The 11,822-nt window shown below is 40.0% G+C and overlaps 1 protein-coding gene across 7 annotated transcripts in view; it reads right to left on the bottom strand.

Annotated features, from left to right (window-relative positions):
* Nucleotides 1-749: 749 nt before the first annotated feature.
* LOC123762644 (potassium voltage-gated channel subfamily A regulatory beta subunit hyperkinetic) overlaps nt 750-11,822 on the bottom strand; it is a 215,931-nt gene continuing 204,858 nt past the window's right edge. For 5 of the 7 annotated variants that reach the window (XM_045749344.2, XM_069340023.1, XM_069340015.1 and 2 more), the window contains 3 exons: nt 10,028-10,237; nt 7,150-7,300; nt 750-1,851 (listed from right to left, as the gene is read on the bottom strand). In XM_045749344.2, coding sequence (XP_045605300.1) covers nt 7,199-7,300; nt 10,028-10,237 — 312 coding nt within the window. In that variant the 3' untranslated portion in view covers nt 750-1,851; nt 7,150-7,198. The remainder of the gene's footprint in view (nt 1,852-7,149; nt 7,301-10,027; nt 10,238-11,822) is intronic. The other 2 variants (XM_069340003.1, XM_069340010.1) reach the window with 2 other exon arrangements.

Here is an 11,822-nt window from a genome sequence, read left to right as displayed (position 1 = left end):
AAGTAACGAGAGCACTCCGAGGTCATGCTAACTAAACAACACTGCAAGTTTTATTCTCGTTTGAGTGATTATATGCGGCAACTGCGAACTTATCATAAGAACTGAACACCTAGATGCAGCCATTATTAGTGCAAGATGGGTTTTCAAAGCAGCAAAATAAAAAAGATATCAATAGCAACGCTGATGGCTATACAGCCTCGCGAACTTTAGGGTAATATAAACGATACAAAATATAATTGTTAACAATAACAAGCTGGTGAAAATTGGATTCGATGCACAATTTGGAAAGGAATTGCAATAGGCCTACTTTTGCATGAGGCCTAAGCTTAAACTCTGTTTATCGACTACAAGAACAAATCCACTTGCTCCCAGCGAATGTTGAGACTCAGGGGGCTTAATTATAGCAAAATGTAATTAACAAGTCTTAATTAACATTAAAATTTTAAAATCTTGTTAATTCAGTAAATCATGCAATTAAATATATTAGGAATTAGTGATAGTAAGACTATCCTAACTATTAACGAGAGAGCGTGTTGCATGCCACAATGAAAGACAGCCATTTGCTTATGATTGAAATTAAATGTAGATTCGATAATTTGAAATATAGTATGTAAACATACTTTCTGATACAGAGTATATATATATATATATATATATATATATATATATATATATATATATATATATATATATATATATATATATATATATATATATATATATATATATATATATATATATATATATATATATATATATAATTTATGGTTTGATAATAAAAATCTCTATCAAACAGCATTATATCGAAGCGTTGCAAAACACAACACTATGTCCAAGGCAGTTACGGGAACATTTGGAAATTATCCAAAACGGAGGCACTTTATCTTCCATCCCATTGTACATGCCATATGAAAGTCTTGGCATTGATCATTCTGCCTGATCAGAAAAAGTCATAATCTGTGACAGTGAAAAAGTTTGCTGTTAAAAAAATGCTAAAGGAAACTGTCATGTATGAGAGTTAGATAGGCTGTAAATGTCAATGACTAGGAACTCATGAAGGCATTGTTAAACTTTCCAATTAATAAGTCTTAAACTTTCTGAATAATAAGCCTTTGACTCCATAATGCCATGCCCGTTTCGGATAACATATGTTCCCATATCACATTGTAAAGAGAAAAGGCTTTTGCGACCATTTTAAATGGTGTTATTCTTAGCGTCTACACTTTATCTGCTATTCTTAATTTTTTAAATAGGCCTGCATAGAATTCCAGCAATGATTGCTACCTTTAATATATCTGCTACTTCATCTCCCTCTAACCTAGAGTTACATAAACAGCACTTTTTTATATTGAATTAATGAGTTCCACATTGCTTATCTTTGCTGACATATTTTTCATTTACACTTATATTCAAATTCTGAATATTTTCCTAAGCATCTGAAGAATACTGAATTAAGATTCAACGATACAAAATTTGAGCTTTTTTAGTTAAATATTTGATGAAAGTCAGTGCACGTTTTTCTAGCAAATTAATTAAACGTCCTTTGTTTTGATAATTGACAAGTACGCAATGATAATTGATAATTAATTTGTTTTGTTAACAGTGAGTCACAAACGCCTGAGTCACTCCCATTATTCAGGATATACATTTAACTATTAAAGGAAGGAGAACTCATTTGAAGATTCATTATTTTCTAGAGATGAGGATGGCTGGAGTGGCAGGTGGTTGCATCTTGAGAAGATCACAGGTGTTCAGGACAGGTGTTCAGCACAGATGTTCAGTATAGGTTTTCAGACCAGGGGCGCAGTTATCTTACATAATCACGCAGAAAGGAGTTTTAGGTGCTGATTCCTGAAAATAAAGACGAAGTAAAAGAGAGGAGGAGGAAATTATTGGAAATTATTGCTTGCCACCTATATTTGCTCCTAGGCAATTTTTTGGACATTTGAAGAGGAGGGTCTTTATAATGGGTTTATTAACCATAATGAATATTGAACTAAAAAAAACTCTGTGACCACTCGTATGAAGTAATTCATTTATAAAGTTGCATAGTTTGCTCTGCTCTTATCCAATAGTTAGTTATTATTATCCAATAATAGGCCACGCAATAGTTCAATACGGTAGTAGATTGTGTCTATATTCTCAAATTGGCAGAGGATACCTCTCGGAGTATACTTCCTTGAGAGAATAGTTTTGGTTTGGTGTTGGTCTTCAGGCCTCTCACCATCTGGAAGGTTATTAAGACCAACACAACAGTTTACTGACCAACCAACAAATTTGGTGTTAGGCTTAAGCCAATCGACCATGGAGGGTTATTAAGAGCAACACAATAGTTTTCTGACCAACCAGCAAGTTTTGTGTTGAGCATAAGGCCTATCAACCTTTGGAGGGTTATTAAGGCCACCACAATACCTTACTGACCAACTAACAAGTTTGGTGTTGGGTTTAAGGTTTATCAATCTCTGAAGGGTTATTAAATCTATCACAACAGCTTACTGACCAATTAGCAAGTTTGGTGTTTGAGCATAAGGCCTGTCAACCTCTGGAGAGTTATTAATGCCACCACAATAGTTTACTGACCAACCAGCAAGTTTGGAATTGAGTTAATGCCAATCAACCTCTGGAGGGTTATTAAGGTCACCACAACAGCTTTCTGACCAACCAGCAAGTTTGATGTTGGGCTTAAAGCCCATCGACCTCTGAATGGTTATTAAGGCCACCACAACTGGAGCGTTATTAGGGTCACCTCAATAGCTTACTGATCATCTAACAAGTATACTCTAGTCAATAACTGTGTTATAAACTAAAGTTAACTCTCAGATACATTAGCCAAGAAATGGGGCAGACCTCAGAGTGGATATACATTAGTTCATGCTCGATGACCGCTTGGAAGCCTCGCTATTTATGGCAGAATCATTGGTCTTGTGATCAAATATTTGAATATTAATATCAAACGAGTGGATTACAAATTAGTATAATGTGCTGGTTAGTATGATAAGGACTTGAAGTGGCTTTTTTCTATAAGTTATGCTAAACAAAACAAGCGGTGCTATCTACTTCACAGTCACCAGTCTTTTGAACACAGTCAAACTTACTGAAAAGCAGAAGCAAAACATGAAATAGCAAAGAGGTAAAATAAATTAAGATTTAAAATGACACTCTAATCAGGAGAGTTATCCATACATTCCGAGCCCTCCCGCCATACACAACAGTTATCTAAAACCGCTCACACCTGTCTAATGGTCAGAACTATACTGCGAGGCCAACACCTGATGCAAATGAACTAATCAATACTTGTTATTATCAATACAAATATAATCAGCCATTAGCAAGTTATCAAACCTTGAGTAATAATTCTCAGGTCAAGTAGGAGGCTAATGGGTCAATATTTGACTTGCTGGGCATTGTGTATCTCTTGTATTAGTCGACTGTTGTGGCTTGTATCCAAAGGAGTGGTAAAATGTTCAACAGATTCAACGGTTTCAAGCACAACAGGCTACAATGTAGGTGTGAGAACAGGAGATGCTTTTTCACCCACAAGGCCTCACTACCCATGGAATTGCCTACCTGGCGAAGCCGTAACTGACAAAACTGTGCTGCAAAATATAACTGGAAAAGATCGTTATGGCAAATGGGGGACCTTCGACAAGCTGCCGGCTTCTTGTCTTCGTTGAGGCCACTAGGGTTAGTGGCCCTCTGGTATATATTCGAGATATGCAGCAGTTTCCCATAGACGCCGCCAGGCTCAGTACGAGGAGAAAATAGCCAGAAGGCTGAAACAAATGTTAGCTTTGTAATTCTATTTTTAACTAACTTTAATTTAAGTAAATGTAATTTATCTAGTTCTTATGTGCATATAAATCTATATAGTTGGTTATGTATTTCTGTTGTGTATATAGAGCTCACCAAATGTAGACAATCAGCTCGTCCTTTCCAGCGTTTACGACACAACTAACCTGATGCACTAAATTGCCCAAAGCTAACCTAACCGGATTAAAAGTAGAAAACGAAAGGCCTCATCAATTTTGCGAGCTGCTGTGATTTTTAGTACGCCAGCTTTACGTCGCAGGGGGATTTATACGTCAAAATGTGATGCGGTGTTAGAGAGGCCGGGCTGAAACAGTCCGTAGGGCCGGACTGGAAAGTCCGTAGGAGTACCTAATTCAACAGGCAGGGGTACATGATCCCAGCTTTACGGTCTGCGCCATCAAATGGGTCTCTCTCTCTCGCAGGACCAGCACCCCATCCACCATCTTCTGAAGCACATAAGAAATCCAGCTGGGATCACTCCATTGCCGACCAAGAAGCTGCGACATGCTTAGAAACTGGGACAACACCACATGGCACTGTCCGATTTAGAGCTGTAGCAGCTCCCCATGCAGGTGACTTCCTTTTAGCAACCCCAATGTCAGCAATCGGCACACGTCTCACACCGCAGGCCCTCCGAAATGCTGTGGCTCTCTGCCTCGTTGCCCCCAATCCACACTGAATACAGGTGTATTTGTGGCGAGGCAGAGGCCGACAGGTACGGACGGCATGGCCTTCTCTGCCAAAGGGCAGGAGTATGACATGCAAGACACGGCGAAGTTAATGACATTATTAGGAGAAACCTTACTACAGCCGGTTGTCCAGCAGAGAGAGAGCCCCGTTACTTTATGCCCTGAACTCTGATGAGCCTGTCGGTCGCCCAGACGGGATCATGGTGAACCCCTGGAAGAATGGTAAACAGATGGTGTGGGACTACACTTGCGTTTCAACTTTAGCCAACACCTATTATGACTTCAGTGCTGCACAGGCAGGAGGGACTGCCAAACACCAGGATGCAGCCAAGACGCATAAATACAGAGATCTTGACACTTGGTGCCTGGGGGTAAAAGTGCTGCTAGTTTTTTTAAGGAGCTGGGTGTTACGGTATCGACACCATCGTCGGAGTGTGGCGTGGCAATTACAGCGCCATCTATGAGTCTGCACTCAAACTCCTCTGATATTGGACACTCCGTGGACAACGCCATCTATTGGTGGTGGCGTGACAGCGACAAATGGCTCTGGTTTCCTGCCCCAGTTAGCAAGAGAGGTCGACGTGGATGACCTCTGGTGGAGGGTGTGTCATGATCAACGCCATCTGTTGTAGCTACAGTGCATAATGTCAACTCCCAGGTGAATGAGTGTTACCTCATGGTTTTCCCAGTGTACCATCCATCTAACCGATGACGTTTTGTGTCAACAGAAGTGACGTGTGGAGGCAGTTGTACTGAGGAAGGCAGTTTACCTTGGGCAGTTCATGTACTTTCAGCTTGGTCCTGGAAGAAGACTGAGTGAGCCACCGTCTATCTAAGCAGTGTGTTAGCTGCTAAATTACGCAGTGTTGATAGAAATCGACGAACCCGGGATTGGCTTTGTGTAACGAACGACAGTGAGGTGCCTATTGTGAAGCGCTGCTAGTAGGCTGCTAGAGGCTTCTTCCAGGGGTTAACTACCCATGTATATGGTTGTTTGTGACCCCCTGTCAGCGTGTTCTGACAGGGATCAGAGGACAGAAGTCCTCTGCAAGTGGGTTGCTGGCGAGCGAAAGTGGGGTGTAAGCACCTAGTGTGACTGTCGGTGGACTGGCCCACGTAAATGGTGAACTCGCCAGCGTTTGTTAGTACACGTGCTCAAGGTACTGGACGGTGGAAACACTGGAGCTGGTGAACACTGCCAACGTAGTAGTGTCCTGAGTAAAAGTGCCACTATTGTATATACGTGTAGTCATAATCAATTTAATCTAAGATATTTTTTATTGGGGAAGGTAATTATAGAAAAGAATAGTGTATTGTTTATCCCCCCTCTTACTCTTTATTACACTTTATTGCCATTTCTTGAAAGCCTACTATTGACTTGGGGGTTGGATACTATAAGAGGTTACAACATCAAGAACCCGGTTACTGGTCCATAGTGGCCGTAACATTGGGGTCCAAGCTAATTGAAACAACTAGAGACCCTAGAGCCGTCATTTTTTATCTTTCAGCGCCTTAGTGTGGCGATCCAGAGAGAAAATGTTCACTACATGGATGGTTCCTGCCCGTCATCTGAAGAGCTGGAAAAGCTCTACAACTTGTGAAAAGTATCATCACAGAAAAGTATATATATGCAAAAAGAATAGGGGCGACAGAAGAAAATATAAAAGTGTTCAGTGAGGATTCACAAGCTCTTCTCTGAGTACTCTTTATTTTCTTCTCCAAGGTTATGAGTCCCTACACTTGCGCCTCAGTACAGGTGATACCACTGGGGGGTACCCCTATATTATATTTATATATATAAGTAACGACTCATCTTTACTGAGTCCTATATACCTGGCTTTGTGAGCACCTATGCGTTTTTGTTCTCGTATTGGCATCCTTGGTGATATTTAGCGCCCTCTGATTATTTTGCGTATTTGATGGTGCTACATAGCCTTCCCGGTTTGGTGCCTTCTTTTGATAATTACTTACTTACTTTGTGAGCACCTTTACTGTCATATATACCTGGCTTTAATACGTGGGAATATTTGCGTGGCGTATTGGACCACCAAGTGTGCCATTCTGTGGGTCTCTAGTCTGGGTTAACGGCTTTTTTTAAATGAGAAATTTATTTGTTTTGTAAACTATTTGGTCTCAAGCCGATACATGAAACTGTTTAACATATTCTTGTTTATGTTTTCTGAATAAATCATTTAATATTTGCATGTAAAACAGAGATACAACTGAGCTATTATTTCTAAAACAGAGATACAACTGATTTGTCTCATGTCTTGGAGAACTGGGCACAGTTCTATGAACAGTTGCGCAACTGTTACAGCTCGTTCTAATATAATTGTAAATATATATATTATTAAACACCTGATGCCTTTGTTCACCTAGCAGTAAATAGGTACCTAGGAGTTAGCCAGCTGTTGTGAAATTGCATCCAGGGGAAAGATTCTTCATTTTGAAGGCTGACCTTAATAGATGTAACTGACTTCATCTTCCTGGCAATGGTGAACGGAGTGCTTCTCAAACTCCACCCAGCAAGTTAAACTACAGGACCCAGTAGTTCTCACCGTCCTGCCCTCCCAGCGCCTAGGCTTACCCCTCTCTCACGCCCATCCTCTCTCCCATCCACGCTGAATCATTAATTCTCTCACACACTTACACACTACCTCCTCACTCTCTTCCTCAAGCCCCTGGGCTGCCAACTCCTGTCATCTTTGCGCCAGGGTTGACACCATGGGCGGGCGCACTGGCTTGTTGTCCAGGATTCGTTCCAGTTCCGCTAGATGCTCTGGCTTCAGCTTGGGCACTACCTGGAACCACAGCCTCGAATGAGTGTGTTTCTAGAGGGAGCTAATTCCTGGAACAACTGTCAGAGTGGTTATGGAACCAGATTCTAAAGGGTGCTGTCATGAATAACATTGTCAAGAGAATAAGTAATTATCAGAAGAATCAAGAACATATGTAATTATTAGATGAATCAAGAAAATATATTATCAAAAGAATCAAATATGAAATTATCAGAAAAATCAAGAAAATGTAATTATCAAAATCAACAAATAATTATGAAAGAAATCAAGAAATAAGAAAATTATCAAGAGTAGCAACATGCAAGTAATTATGACAGGAGATAAAATAAATTCAAAAGAATAGAAAAGTCAGAGGAATCAAGAAATGTTACAAGAATCAAGAAATATCACATGAAACAAGAAAAAAAGTAAATAAAATCAAATTGTTTATTTAGGTAAAAGTACATACATAGAAGATGAGTTACAAACATAATGTTGGATTTATAGATAGAGGTAGTACATACAATACCTAAAGCCACTAATACGCACAGCGTTTCGGGTAAGGTGTGGGAAAAAACACTTAATTAGTATTAGGCTTAATCTGAGATAAAAGAATAAATTGTGTAGAAAAGGGAAAAACGGGGGGGGGGGGGGACATAGCAGAAATCAATTATACAACTTGGACAACAAACAGTATTGTTTGAAAATAGCAAGACATGGGTTGACATTTAGGGGGTAAGGTAGGTTACATAGAGTTTATTTGGCAGTATACCTAGTTTTTCTCTTAAACTGGTTGAGTGAGGTACAGCCTTTGGCATGATTGGGAAGGTCATTCCACATTCATGGGCCCTTGATTTTTAGAGTTTGGTTAAGGCGGAATCTTGGAATATCAAATAGGTATTTGTTTCTGGTGTGGTGCCTATGGGTTCTGTTACAACCTTCTAAGAAGTGTTTAAGGTCAGGATTGACATTACAGTTCAAAGTTTCAAATATATTAGAGTTCACATGAGAGGACGTGCAGTGACTTAATATCTAACATATTAAAAAATTTAAGTAGGGGTACCGAGTGCTGTCTGGGGGCCAGTGTTTGATATTGTTCTAATAGCAGCTTTGTGTTGAGTAATTAGAGGACGTACATGATTTTGGGCAGTAGAACCCCAAGCACAAATACCATACTTGAGATAACGATAGATGAGAGAGTAATAGAGCGTCACCAGGGCAGGGCGTGGTACATAATATCTGATCTTAGAAAGAATACCAACAGTTTTAGAACAATTTTTTGCTATATTTAGAATGTGTCCCTGGAAATTCAGCTTGGTATCGATGAGAACACCAAGGAATTTACCATCTACTTTGTTATTAATTTGGATATTGTTTATTCTTAGATTAATGTGACCTGAGGATTTATTACCAAACAAAATATAGAAAGTTTTGTCAATGCGAAGGGGGAGTTTGTTAGCAGTTAAACAAAGATGGACTTTATTTAGTTCAGTGTTCACTGTGATATTTAAAGCAAGAGGGTCAAGACTGGAGAAAATGAAGGTTGTGTCATCAGCTAATAAAATTGGTTTGAGATGTTGAGAGGCGTGAGAAAAGTCATTAATGTAGATGAGAAAGAGGACCAAGTATGCTGTCCTGTGGAACACAAATGTTGATGGGTAGGGTGGGAGAAATGGAATTATTCACAGTAACATACTGGAGCCTGTCAGTAAGGTAAGGCTGTAGGAGCTGGAGGGAGTGACTTCTGATTCCATAATGATGTAATTTAAGAAAAAGGTTTTGGTGGATGACGGTGTCAAAAGCCTTATGTAGGTCAACAATTAACTAAACAGGGAACTCATTTTTAAATTTATAAATTAAATATAAATTAAGAAATCTCACAGGAATCAAGAAATATTACAAGAACCAAGAAACATCACAAGAACCAAGAAACATCACAAGAACCAAGAAATATCACAAGAACCAAGAAATATCACAAGAACCAAGAAATATCACAATAATCAAGAAATATCACAGGAATCGAGAAATATCACATGAATCAAGAAACATTAAAAGAGTCAAGAAATATCTCAAGAACCAAGAAATATCTCATGTATCAAGAAATATCACATGAATCAAGAAATATCACAACAACTAAGACTATTACAAGAATAAAAAAAATATCAAAAGAATCAAGAAATATCAAAAGAACCAAGAAATATCAAAAGATCAAGAAATACGACAAGAACCAAGAAATATCCTAATAACCCAGAAATATCACAATAATAAAAAAATATCACAATAACCCAGAAATATCACAATAATCAAGAAATATCACAAGAGCCAAGAAATATCACAGGAATTAAGAAATATCACAAGAATCAAGAAATATTTCAGGAATCAAGAAATATCACAATAATCAAGAAATATCACAGGAATCAAGAAACATTAAAAGAATCAAGAAATATCTCAAGAACCAAGAAATATCTCATGTATCAAGAAATATCACAGTAACCAAGATATATCACAATAATCAAGAATTATCACAAGAATATCACAAATCAAGAATTACTCACAAGATTCAAAAATACCACAAAAAACATCACAAGAATCAAGAATTATCACAAGATCTAAGAAAAACCACAATAATCAAGACAATCACTACAACCAAGATATTTCACAAGAACCAAGAAATACCACAAGTATCAAGAAATATCACAAGTATCAGGAGAATCAGGAGGAGAATGATGAGAGAAGGGATGAAGGCGTCACCTGCAGGGAGTTGATGTTCTCCAGGAGCTGGTCGACAGTGGCGGCGCCTATAAGAACGCAGTGTAAGTTGTCGTTCTTGAGGCTCCAAGCCACTGAGAGCTGGGTTAGTGTACAGCCCAGTCTCTCAGCCAGCTGGGCCAGATCCCTAAGCCGCGCTTGCTGCTTCCTTCCATCATCTGAGCCGGCTTTATCCTTAAGCCAGGTGTACCCCTGAGGCATCAGTAAAATTATATATTAGGAGTAGAATTACACAGAGGCCAGTATATATTCAACTGGTATACTATGCTTTCTGGTGTGTTATTATACACTCTAGAGCAGCACCTAATGACTCAAGTATACTTGATTGCTTTGGTATTGGGCTTAAGGACTTATCAATCTCTGGAGGGTTAGTAAGGCCACCACAACAGCTTACTGACCAGTAGCAAGTATACTTTAGTCCGGGAACATTGTCCATGACTACAGTATACTCGGTGTATATTCTTAGTACACCTGTTGGTTTGTCATTTGGTGTTGGTGTTAAAACTTCTATACTCCATAAGGATATTAAATATAGTGTAACTTACTGAACAACCAACAAAGTATACTTCAGTGATAAGAATACAGCAAAAGAGCCCAAAGTACTCTTCCAGGGCTCAAAATGCTACATAAAAGCCCAAAGTACTCTACCACGACTCAAAATGTTACATAAAATCCCAAGGAACTCTCCCACGACTCAAAATGTTACATGAAAGCCCAAAGTAGTCTCCAAAGGCTAAGAAAGGTTCATAAAAGCCCAAAGCACTCTCCCAAGATTCAACATGCATTTAAAAAGATGAAGTTCACTGAACTTCCTTAAGAATGAACTAAAAACTAGCAATTTTTACGTGCAAATCAATCCTTAAGAAATAATAACATTTTCCCAAATGAGTGATTATGAGAACAGTCGAGTAGAAAAATGAGTCGATGCTATTGTTCATAATTTACCATGCATCATACATCATACATTTAACACTAACGTTATCAGTATTAAGCTTTTTGGTAAGCATAAGCTGACCGGAAGCGTGATCGTCGCATATAAAGCTTTTTGGGAGCATAAGCCGACCTGAGGCGTGTTCGTTGTCAAATCTTTCAGGAAGCAGGTTTTGGTCTGTGTCAGCTGCAGCAAGCAGGTCGTGGAGTGTCAGCTGCAGCAAGCAGGTCGTGGAGGTCAGCTGCAGCAAGCAGGTCGTGGTGTGTCAGCTGCAGCAAGCAGGTCGTGGTGTGTCAGCTGCAGCAAGCAGGTCGTCGAGTGTCAGCTGCAGCAAGCAGGTCGTGGAGTGTCAGCTGCAGCAAGCAGGTCGTGGAGTGTCAGCTGCAGCAAGCAGGTCGTGGTGTGTCAGCTGCAGCAAGCAGGTCGTGGAGTGTCATCTGCAGCAAGCAGGTCGTGGTGTGTCAGCTGCAGCAAGCAGGTCATGGTGTGTCAGCTGCAGCAAGCAGGTCGTCGAGTGTCAGCTGCAGCAAGCAGGTCGTGGTGTGTCAGCTGCAGCAAGCAGGTCGTGGAGTGTCAGCTGCAGCAAGCAGGTCGTGGTGTGTCAGCTGCAGCAAGCAGGTCGTGGAGTGTCATCTGCAGCAAGCAGGTCGTGGGGTGTCAGCTGCAGCAAGCAGGTCGTGGTGTGTCAGCTGCAGCAAGCAGGTCGTGGTGTGTCAGCTGCAGCAAGCAGGTCGTCGAGTGTCAGCTGCAGCAAGCAGGTCGTGGTGTGTCAGCTGCAGCAAGCAGGTCGTGGTGTGTCAGCTGCAGCAAGCAGGTCGTGGTGTGTCAGCTGCAGCAAGCAGGTCG

This window comes from Procambarus clarkii, chromosome 5, assembly GCF_040958095.1.
Source record: "Procambarus clarkii isolate CNS0578487 chromosome 5, FALCON_Pclarkii_2.0, whole genome shotgun sequence".
Classification (NCBI taxonomy): Eukaryota; Metazoa; Arthropoda; class Malacostraca; order Decapoda; family Cambaridae; genus Procambarus; species Procambarus clarkii.
The sequence above is the reverse complement of the archived record's forward strand: the minus strand, read 5'-3'. Positions and strand labels throughout refer to the sequence as shown.